This window comes from Heterocephalus glaber, unplaced genomic scaffold (genome assembly GCF_053883595.1).
Source record: "Heterocephalus glaber isolate CG9 unplaced genomic scaffold, H.glaber_assembly_v1.0 deba00001472, whole genome shotgun sequence".
In the NCBI taxonomy this organism is placed as follows: Eukaryota; Metazoa; Chordata; class Mammalia; order Rodentia; family Bathyergidae; genus Heterocephalus; species Heterocephalus glaber.
This window is the reverse complement of record NW_028258315.1, coordinates 91,506,441-91,518,496: the sequence shown is the minus strand read 5'-3', so window position 1 is coordinate 91,518,496 and position 12,056 is coordinate 91,506,441. Positions and strand designations below refer to the sequence as shown.

Below are 12,056 nucleotides of genomic sequence, written 5' to 3'. Positions count from 1 at the left end.
CAGAGAGTGAGGAGCACACTGGTTAGGGCCTTGATCTGCTGGCATTAGAGCTCCCCCAGGCTCCCATCCTTACACCAAACCTCACCTTGAGCAGGTATTTATTTGCTAAGGCCTGACTCCTCCGCTCTAAAATAGAAATAGTAACAGTGTCTGTCTGTCAGTTACAAGCCTTGAATAAGGTATGTAAAGCATTTGGCATAAGGCCTAGCACAGTGCTTCTCAATTGGGAGAAATTTTGCAGTGTCTGGAGATGTTTCTGGGTGTTGCACTGGGTGGCAGAGGGGTGGATTACTACTGGAATCTAGTAAGTGGAGGCCAGAGATTTTGCTGAACATTCTACAGTGCACTTGACAGATCCTGTAACAAAGAACTGTCCAGCCCAAAATGTTACCAGTGCAAGATTTAGGAACCCTGGCCTAGCACATAAAAAGCCCTCAATGAATATGAGCTATAACATTATTTTTTCCTATTACAACAATAAACCAGTTACAATTTCCTTTTCTCAAGGATAACCATCTTCTGATTAAAATGATAAAATACAGAATGTATTACTTACTCTGCTTCCTGTAACACTGGGTAACAGATCTGTTATTCTGGAGACAGGAAGAGTTTGTTGCCTGATTGATTCTGGGGAACTCAGTAACTTTGTGAAATAAAATACATAACAAAGCACCAAAACTGCAGTATAAAAAAGCTGAAAAAAGAAAATAATAGGTTGAAGTTAAACTGTTTTCATATAGGTATAATTATACTACGTCCATAAATTTAACCTCAAAGGCTAATCAAGAAATAGAACTGTCTTTTAGTATATGTGCTGCCAAAGCGAGCACAAGAAATAGAACTGTCTTAAGTAATTGCATTTTCAATTGAGCAGTGCTTCATCCTCTGGAAAACAGGGCCATTCAGTCAGATCCAGCTCCACTGTAGCATCTTCCTGCAGTGTTCCAAATACTTCACCTAAGTGGCAGAATATAACTTCCATGACAGCCACTTGCTCAACTGCCACAATGTCAGATACAAAACATGATTAACAGCAAAATTCTGGTTTTTGTTTTTAACTTATAGTAAAATACATTGCAATTGTCTCCCCCCCTCAAAATTCTCTGCCTCGGGGCAGAGAATTTAGCTCAGTGGCACCACACCTGCCTCGAGAGCACAAGGTCCTGAGTTCAATCCCCAGTACCAAAAAAAAAATTCTCTCCCTCCTTGAACATACTTAACCCATCATCCTTGCCACTTTCTGAAACAGTTCTGGAAGTCCGATTTCATGGGTGTCTTTATTTTTGCTGTCATAGATGCCTCAATGTCCTGAATCCATGCTAAGCATTTAATGGTCATTTTAACTTTGGGAAGAGCCAGAAGTCACATGGTTCCAGATCTCATGAATAAGATGGATGAAAACATACCATAATGTTTGGATGCTTTTTGGTACCAGGGATCAAACTCAGGACCTTGTGCTTGTGAGGCAGGTGGCAGAACCACTGGGCTAAATCCCCAGCCCCAATACCATAATGTTTTTATAAGCTTGGCTTTCCATTGGATAGCACTTGGAAGCAGCATTTTGGTCATACTTCATAAAGCAGCAATTTTTTACCATACTTCATAAAGACTCTCATGAATGAGAACTTCTAGGACTGCTTCAAAAAGTGGCAAGAATTATGGGATAATTGTGTTTGACATAAGGGATTTGTTTTGTTTTGAGGGGGATTGATGACAATGTGTCTTTTACTATAAGAATTTTTAAAAATTAAATATTTACTGCAAATTCTCACAAGATTTTTAGAACAGCTCTCCCACCTACCCAGCATACTGTGTAGACCCAAATATCATGACTGCTGATAGCCATCAACCTGCCATCATCTAGGATTGTGGATTTTCCATAAACCCCGGAAACCTGTGACATTTATGATTACAAAGCAGAACTGAGCCACTGGCTCTTTCCTCTCCACCCAGCACATGGGCAGGGTGAGAGCTACTATAGGATGGGGGAGGAAGGGGAGGGATGATAAGAGGGCCAAAGTCTCCTTCCACCCATCCCAGACAAAGGAATGGCTTCTGGCCAGGAGTAGCAGCCAGGCTTTTGTTTGTAGGTTGGAGAGGATAATCAAAAAGGGCCCCTTTTACAAGCCCTTTTCCCCAAGAACACCAGCACACACTAGCTCAAGCCCTGGGACTGCCAGACTGCTGTCACCTGGCCACATCAAGGCTTCTCTTATAAAAAGTCACACAGCAAGAAACACGAGGAGTTGCAGGTTAGCAGGCTTAGGCTCCTCTACTCTCCACTCCAACCACACCACACCGGAGGATGAAGTCCGCTATGTATCAGCCTTCTTTCAGACCTTGAGTGCTTAAGAGACAAATAGCACTGCTGTGAACCAAACTGCCCGATGCCAAGTGCCCTTCTCTGCCTGTCCTCATTTTCCTGCTGACCACAGCCTTGGAGAAAGTGACAACCTATAGCTAATCTTAATGCAAAAGTATTGGAACCATATGACCCTCCTCTACTGAGAAAAAATTCACGTAATAAAAAAATCAAAATCGTAAGCGTATGATTCAATGGCTTTTTGGTACATTCACGTTATTGTACAACCAATATCACTACCTAATTCCAGAATATTTTTATCACCCAAAAGGAAACTCTATCCATTAAGCAATTACTGCCCATTCTCCCATCCCTTAGCAACCACTAATCTGCTCTGTCTCTATGGACTTGCCTATCCTGGATATTACATATTAATGGACTCATACAATATGTAGCCTTTTGTGTCTAATTCTTTCACTTAGTATAATGTGTTCAAGGTTCATTCGTGGTGTATTATGTATCAGTACTTCATTTTTATGGCTAAGTAATATTCTACTCTATGGATATACCATATTTTGTTTATCCATTTATTCATGTGTTGTTTCTACCTTTTGGCCACTGGAAATAGTGTTATGAACATTCACGCATACGTTTTTGTTGATGAGCTATTTTCAATTCTCTGGGGTATAAATACTTAGGAGTAGAATTGCTCAGTCATTTTTGAGGACCCACCATAGTGTTTTTCACAGCAGCAGCACCATTTTTCATGCCCACCAACAATGTACTAGGGTTCCAGTTTTTCTACATCCTCACCAACACTTGTTATTTTGTTTTTGGTTTTTGGGGGAGTTTTTTGGTACCAGGGATTGAACTCTGTTTTGCTTTTATAATAGCCACCCCAATGGGTATGAAGTAGTATCTCGCGGTGGTTTTGATTTGCCCTCCTCTAATGACTAGTGTTGTTGATTATCTTTTCAGGTTAAATGCTTATTGGCCATTTATCTATATATCTTCTTTGCGAAAATATCTATTCAGATCCTTTGCCCACTTTTTAATTGTTTTGTCATTATTGCTGAGTTACAAGAGGTATTTGTTCTGGAGTTACCCTTTTATTTGATATACGATAACACAGGACAACAGGCCAGTTTAAGGATGAACTTAGAGGCAGATATGACAAAGGGGACGTTTGGGTGGGGTCATCCACTCCTATAAAGTGTTTCTAGCTCTTAGCCCTTTCACAGACACTGACAGTGAATACCCCACAGAAGAGTTCCTTGAAGTTTTATGGTAAAGAAGCAAATAAAGCCAGGTGAGGTTGTGTAAGTCTGTAATCCTAGCACTCTGGGACACTGAGGGAGGAGGATCATGAATTCAAGCCCAGCCTGGGCAACTTAGTGACTTAGTGAGACCATATCTCAAAAAGAAAAAAGAAAAAGGAAAAGGTCTGACAATGTAGCTCAGTGTGAAAGCTCTGCTGGGTTCAATCCCTAGTACCACAAAACAAACAAACAGAAAAAAAAAAGCAAATAAACTCAGAATGAGTCTTGCCAAACTATGACCTATGACAGTGGTGGCAAACCTATAGCATGTATGTTGTAGCAGGCTGTTTGTATCATTAAAAACTCTAAAAGGTTCATCATCACTGACCAATGATGTGTCCCAGGTAGGAGTTATGACAATGAGATACTCATAATGTGAGCAACTTTCCTAAGAAGAGTCATCCAATAGGCAGGTATCTCTGTAGCCTTCATATTCTACTACACAGAATGTATAAAAACAATGATAAATGATGAGAACTGTAGTCCTAGACCCAAAAAAACGTGGCAAAAAAAACCCCACAGATAACTTCTCTGAAATGTTCAACTGCTTACAAACTGCCTTTGCAGACAATTCTCATTCTTATTTTATTAATTTTAAATCTAGCTCTACTGTGTTCCACAAAAACATACATTGTTTTTTTGCCTAGAACATGGGAAAGAATTTCACATAAAGCATTACTAAGAATCTTAATTTGTCTTCCAATATACTACTAAAAACTACAAACTGTTTTGTACTATAAGATGGTTAGGTAAATATCTAATCTTAGGTTTCATTTTTTAAAATAGCCCTGTGTATACCTAAAATGTACCAGTAAACTAAATGGAAGAAAAAAGAGTAAAATAGCCCTGTGCTCTAGTTGTATTTTTACTAGACTCAGGAATATGAAGTAGAACTAGAAATGATGAGATAGAAATGAAGTCAAAATTGCTAAAACTGAAAATGTACCTACTCTGACTTGATTCATTTTTTCTGAATTATGTGAGATTTCAATCTAAGTTTAAAATAGGCTTGTCAGAGTTTCCTCCATTCTGTAAGCAACTGGTTAAAAGCCAAGGAAAATAATACATATACAATTTTATTCCCACCCACCTCCTTAACTTTTTTTCCCCTCAATAATAGTATCAGACAATCAAAGATCAGTTTGATACGGGCACGGCCACAGAATGTCTAAAAGGACTTTTTGATACTCGACAATGTCACTGAGTCAGCCTTCTGGCATTCCCAACTTTCCCATATTGCATGAATGCTGCAAACATAAAACACATAGTAATGGGAACAAGAAGAAAAAGCAGAAAAACATAGACTACATAAAAATTCTTACCTGGGCCAAAGAGAAGATGTACAGTCCCAAGTGAGGCAACCACAGCACAAGCAAAGCTATGAGGACACTCCTGAGGATTACTGACAAGCTCTCAGCAATCACCTGCAAACACATGGTAAAGGTGCACTTCACAGACATTATCAAAAGTAAAGACACAAAGGAATGACAAACAGGAAATCCAGGGTAAAGGTGTACTTTATGAACATTATCAAAAAGTAAAGATGCAAAGGAATGACAAACAGAAAATCCAGGGTGGTAGTTACCCTGGTGGAGGGAGCAGAGTACGGCTGGACATAACCACTGGTGATGTTTACTTCTCAGGCTGAATGGTAGGTTCACGCATCTTCAGCAGGTTATGTTTTAAATTTATACATTATATATTATATATATATATTATATATAATTTTACACATATTAAATATATTTTTAAAGATGAAAGGTCAATATTAGTATTCAACTAAATAGAATCACCACAAAATTCTGGAATGCTTTATAGTCCTCCTAAATTCTTTTTTGTTTTTAAGGTCTTTCTAAATTCTGATTTAAACTAATAACCTAATAACTTCCTTATTAGCAAACTGGTTTTTAATTATAGTATAGCAAAGGTAAACTTTATTAAAAAATTTTTTTTTTATTATATGGTTTTTTGAGACAGAGTCTCACTACGGAGTTCAGGCTGGCCTTGAACTCACTATGTACTCCAGGCTGCCCTCGAACACGTGGCAATCCTCCTGCCTCAGCCTCCCGCATGCTGGGATCACAGGTGTGCGCCACCACGCCTGGCAGCAAAGGTAAACTTAAGCACAGGCCATCTCATAAGTAAATCAACTTAAGTGATCATGTTACCTTTTTCCAAATAGTTGTTTAAGATCCAAGTCTGAAAAAACTAATTCTCTCATATCAAAAAAACTAACACTTTAACTTCATTCTTCACAATGCCCACACAGCAGAGGGCATACTGACCTTGAGCCTGATGAACATATGTGCTTGTGCCAAGACCCAGAAGGGCTCTCCTAGAAGTTCCACCACTGCTGAGAGACCAAACAACACCACTCCAGTTCCATAGTGGGGGACCACATCAGGATCAGGTACTTCAAGCAACTTCAGCCAGACCCAGCCCAGGAATAAGGACCAAAACACACCTAATGGGACTCTAGAAGGGCAGAAAAAATGTTTTTAAAATATTAAATTTTAAAATAAATATAAATATACAGTGAAATAGTAACAGTGAATTAAAGAGTCAAAATAAAACAGCTACCATAATAATTTGCAATTTGTAGGTAATGTAGGCACTACCCACATTCCCAGCACTATGACTCAAGCCCTTTATCCCACTGACATCTCACAATGATCTCCATCATTATCCCCATTCTGAAGATGAGGAAACTGAGGCTGACAGGCTTGGGGTAATTTGGCCCAGGTCATGAATAGGTAGGCAAGAGCAGAAGCAGGATTCAATCCTGATCTAACTCCAAAGCCTACATTCCTATCCACTGGCTCATACTAACTTGGTAAGCAAAATTTCCAAAAGAAAATGATTGCTGTCTGTACTTAGAACGACTGACAGTATTTAGCAGGTTCTTGCACCCCAAATAACCAACAGTCACTGCACAATATCCTTTCACATGTGCACCACAGAGCACTTAAATGTGACTGGGTAATTGAATAAAATAAACACCTATCAGCCCTTTGACAGTCATTTCTGTTGAGGCAATAAGGAATGATGTAAGACCAGCATCGGAAAACAACCCCAACCACCAGCCCTCTGTGCAGAAAAGCCATTATAATTTTTAACTGATATACTTAGTTTTCAAGAATATTCTAAAAAACTCAGAACCAAAATCACATGACAAAAGTGAAGAAAGATGTAAAAAAAAAACCTTTAAAAGGCTTTAAAAAATATTAAGTGTTTGTTAAAAACTCAAAAAAGATTAGGAATAAAAAAAATGAGGCTGGGGATGTAGCTCAGTGGTGCCGCCATCTGTCTCGAAAGCACAAGGTCCCAAGTTCGATCCCCTGTACCACACAATAAATAAATAAATAAAATTTAAAAATGGTGCAAGCCAAGTGGGGCCCAGACTGGTTGATCAGGAATAGCAGAAACCGCCTCAAAGAGGACAACACCAGGGCTGGAAACCTGGACCAGGAACCCCACGTAGAGCCTCCTCCCAGCTTCTGGACAATCACAGAGAAAATGAACCAAGAATCTCCAACAATACGGACATTTTCCACTTCCTATCACAGGCCTATTCCCCAGAGACCCCCTGCAAGACTCAAGCCGGAGACAATTCAGCGTTAGGCAGGTGCTGCTGTTTCACTTACAACACTCATTACACTTGCCTTCCTGAAACCCATCTCCTGCTAAACCACAACTCACGTTAGCCATAGGAGGTTGAGGGTCTGGCTCCAATCCCGCTGGGCACCTCCACTCAGACAAGCTTTGCGGAAGGCCTCTCTGGCCAAGAAGACAGTGGTAGAGTAAAGTAGTGTTAGTCTGTAAAGAAAAAGCAGAAATCAGTAAGGCTTCCTGTTTTTTCATAGGGAGAACTTCTGGGGTTTTTCCAGCAACAGGGAGAAGAAAAGGTCTTGATCACACACCACTGATGCCAGGGGAAGGGCACTGTGCTCCCACAGCACTTTTCACCTGTCCAATCCATGTGAACAACAGGGTAGGAACCAAACAAGACACACATGAATGTGTGCCTACAGAGTGACAGCTAAGATAGAAACTGCTACAGTGACTCCAAAAGCCTGCAGGCACGAATATGGGCAGACATAGAGTAGCCCTGACCTGAAGGAGAAGAAAAGAATAAGCCACATAGCAAGGGGACTTCTGGATCACACTGAAACTAGAAGTGACTTGAAAGTCCCTGTGAGAGAAGCTGAACACACTACTGTTTGGAGGCACTGGCCCAAAGAATCTCAGGGCAGGCAGTAAGGCTGGCAACCATTCCAGAGGCTGCTGCAACCCAGCTCAGCAAGGACTGCCTAGGTACCCTGGCGACGCATGGCACCTGAGTAAGCCTTCCTCAGCCTTAGCAAGGAGCAGTTGAGGTTTCCCTAGCTCAACAGGCAGTGGTCTAGATGAAGCCAGCGTGGAAGGAGTTCAAGGTTAAGGTCTTTGAGATTGTGCATGGGTCCTGCAGTGTCCTGCAGTGCTTCTGTGCAACAGTGCAAATGAGGAGACAGACCCACACCTTAACCAGGTGGGCAGGCCACTCAAGAGCTGTCAAAGTAGGCACCTGCTAATCTAAGGTTGCATGGGGAGAAAAAATCAGAGCACGTAAGAAAATTTGGCCTTTGTCCTTTCTGCTTTTAAAACACTATTTCTCAAAACATGGTCTCTGCTTCAAAATCATCCAAGGAGCTTGCAGATTCCTGGGCCCTTCCTCAGCCCTATCTATTGTAAAACTCCCAGACATTCCTTTGCTAATCAAAGTTTGAGAACTGCCACTAGGCTCAAGACAATGTGCTTGGTAAGTAGCAGATATGAAATGCTGTCTAGAACATACTGTCTTGTTTATTAGGACAAAGAAACACCTTAGAAGCTGAGGTATTCTGAGCACTCACATCATTTTATATACTTTTGTATATAACACTTTTGTATAAAATACTTACTTTTGTATATAATATTTTTGTATAAAACACTTACTTTTGTGTCATTTATGAATACAAAGCATATGTGGGTGTCCCTTAAAAGAAAAGAGGTGAGTAGAAAAAACAAGCTGAGTCTAAAAGACAAAGCAAGTTCAGCTTTCTAAGAGCCTCCAAGGAACCAATGACAAGGATGCAAACTCAGATCCCAGTTACCAGATCGCAATTATAAAATCATTGAGGAGGGAAAGAAGGTGGCAGCTCCAGCTCTGTAATTATGAAACGCATCCTCACAAACTGCAGAACTCCTGCTTCCTTTCCTGTTAGCAGGACAAGAACACAGGATTATACCTGAGATGAGGTTTGCAATGAATTACTCCCACTCTTCTCCTGGGTTCTAAGAGCAAGAAAATTGAAACAGCTGGCAAAGAAATGTGCATTTGGAGGCTGTTAATGGAAAACACTCCATGGGTCCATTAAAAGCAACATGGCCTGCTCATCCCCCACCTCCCCACACTTCTCCTCAGCCCACTGCCAAAACACTCTGCTTCTGGTAAAGGTCCCAATTTCTAAAATCTAAGGGTGACTCACAAGCATAATTTGACCAGGGATGTGAACTGTGGACAGGGCCAGAGTGAGACCTCACGTACCTTACATTCACTATGCCGACAATTTCCTTCGATAGGAAGCGAAGAATAAATGCATTCAAGACAAAGGTCATCAATCGAAACAACACCTGAAGAAAAAGAACAAAAACATAGAACAATTCATGTTAAGAATGTTTCTTAAATAAGGACAATGTGACTACTCTGCCTAATGTGTTGTAATGACACACAGCAGCCTTGCCATGGAGAATCTCCTCTAAGATGCTCAAATTGTCTGTTTTTTTCCTGAAATTTCATTCTATGGAGTTTCTTAACATCCTGTGCAGTGGTCAAGGAACCTAGGAAGGCACGTGAAAGTCTCCCTAATTTACCGATGAAAAGGAGGGCTTGACAGAGTCAATGAGTTTCTTCAGGTTCAAAGTCAAGCACTCTAGGAGGCAGGAAAAGGATTGTAGTTAGCCCACCTTGCCCAGCTCCCAAGCCAAAACTATTCAGGAACACACACTAAGCAAATGAGAGCCCACAGGGAATAGCAGACTCACTAGGAATTCTCTTTCTTCTCTGCCTGGTAATATCTAGGGATTCCAAAAATGGTATTTTGTCTCTCTAAAATTTGCTCTTAGTTAGAAAGCGGAAAACACTGCATTTCTTTGTTGGCTATTTGCCCTTTCTAACAGCGGACTTGACATGGCTTTCAGATAACATCTCTAACAAGAAAGATAATATAAAATAAAGGGAGGCAGGGCTCAGCTATTGTCATCTGACAGAGACAGGTCCTGAGCCTTTCAAACCAAGTCAACTCAGGAAAAACATCTAAACAAAAATTATTTCCATGAGACATAGAGAACAAGGTTGCAACTAAATGGGGCTGCCAAAGGGACAAGCTGTGAAGGTCGCAAGCCTCGTTCCCTCTTATTCCAGCAGCAAATGACATCATTTCTGTGTTCAACACTCTCAGGGTTATCTGAACAGCTGTAGGTTGGAAAATGCAATCAAAGTACAGTATGCAGGGCCGGGGATTTAGCTCAGTGGTTTCGCCGCCTGCTGTGCAAGTGCAAAGACCCGAGTTCGATCCCCAGTATCAAAAAAAAAAAAAAGATACTGCTATTTTAATCTTTATGGAGTCAAATGTAAACCTACACACACACACACACACACACACACACACACACACACACACACACACACACACCTTTGAATTACCAGGAATTGAAGCCAGGGCCTTTGCACTAAGCTACATCCTCAGCCCTTTTTTTTTTTTTTTTGGTACTGGGGATCGAACTCCGGTCCTTGTGCTTGTGCAGCAAGTGCCGAAACCACTGATCTAAATCCCTGGCTCCCCAGCCCTTTTTTAAAACCCAGGGCTTGCTAAATTGCCAAGGCATGGCTCAAAATTGTGATCTTCCTGCTTCAGCCTCCCAAAGTGCAGTGATTACAGGTGTGCCCCACCACACCAAGCTCAAAGGTTACTACTATGGCATGTGTCTAGATGTCCCCAAAAAGCCTCATGTGGTCATAGGTGGGGCTTTTCAGGGGTGGCTGGATCTAGAGTGTGTGATGCTGAGATCAAGGGTATGTGATTACTAAATCAGACCACTGATTGCTTTGGCATAGTTCTGAGAGTGGATAATAGGATGGCCCTCCCTGGGGGTGAGTGCTACCCATCCTAAGGGTGGGTAGCATGGACAAAATATGAGGGATACAAAGAGGGCTGCTGTGGTCACTCGCTACTTCACTGCTTGCTGCCTTCTGCTTTGCTGCCCTCTGCCCATCAAACTGTTTCTCCTCTGCGATGCCTCTCCACCATGCCACTCTGCCTTGGAGCCAGTCGATTATGGACTGAAACCTCTACAAACTGTGAGCCAAAATAAACCTTTCCTCCTTTTACTTTGGGTGTTGGGTACTTTGTCTCAGCAATGAGAAAAGTAACTAAGACAGTACCTTTTCAGAGTTTGATGAAAGCTCTATAGCTTCTTCTTAGAAACTTGCAGGTGAACCAAATTTTATAAACCAAATTTGGTACTCAGTGTTAGCTTTGGAGCCAATTCATGGAGCCCTTATGTAGAAAGTATTCAACTGAAAGTCTCAAGCTACCATTTAGCTCTTAGACCTATCATCTTCTAATTTTCTTTTTCATCTTCTAATTTTTTATAAACCTCAATTTCCTCCTCTGTCAAATGAATCTATGTATCTCCTAGAGTTGATTTCAAGGATCAAATGGGATTTTAGAGGTGAAAGCATTTATGAAAAATGCAAACAAATGAAAGACACTAATATTTATACCATGGCTGGATCAGAATTAAAACAGCTCTCAGTTTAGTTAAGATTTCAAATTCTTCCAAAAGAAAATGTGATTGAAAAGCTACCTAAAGTGTCTGCATTGTAACTGGAGGAAGTATATAAGACTAAATTAGGGGCCAGAGATTTAGCGCAGTGGCACGGCACCTGCCTCACAAGTGCAAGGTCCTGAGTTCGATCTCCAACACTGAAAAAAAAAAAGACTGAATTAAAACACTCAAGAAACTTAAGGAATGTGGCCATTTTTTTTAAAGTATATATACACATTTATGTTAATTGCAAAGTTATCGTTGTTCAAGAAATGTAATGTCTCAGGCTATATCCACATCTCCTAATTGGTTCAAATAAAGATTTCAGCTAAGAAGCTGAGTTGCTCTTGTTATCCAGTATTGGGCCTTATTGGCAACATAGTTTCCATTTATTCTCATAAAGGACTTCACAATTTTTTTAAAAGATACCTTTCACATTTATTAATTATATGAGCCTTAAAACAACCAGGTAAATGCACAGGAAGTAAGGCTCAAGGTGAAGTGATTTGCCCAGTGTCACATGGCAAGCAAACAACCCGCTTGACCTTAGATAGGCTACGTGACTCCCAGTCCATAACAGTTACCTT

General features: G+C 40.7%; 1 protein-coding gene across 5 annotated transcripts in view; it reads right to left on the bottom strand.

The window, feature by feature from the left end:
* The window catches only part of Rft1 (RFT1 glycolipid translocator homolog), a 49,665-nt gene that overhangs the window by 25,068 nt on the left and 12,541 nt on the right, over positions 1-12,056 (bottom strand). For all 5 annotated transcript variants that reach the window (XM_021244021.2, XM_004864351.3, XM_004864352.3 and 2 more), the window contains exons 2-6: positions 9,188-9,273; positions 7,321-7,437; positions 5,907-6,096; positions 4,944-5,045; positions 557-694 (exon numbers count right to left, since the gene is read on the bottom strand). In XM_021244021.2, coding sequence (XP_021099680.1) covers positions 557-694; positions 4,944-5,045; positions 5,907-6,096; positions 7,321-7,437; positions 9,188-9,273 — 633 coding nt within the window. The remainder of the gene's footprint in view (positions 1-556; positions 695-4,943; positions 5,046-5,906; positions 6,097-7,320; positions 7,438-9,187; positions 9,274-12,056) is intronic.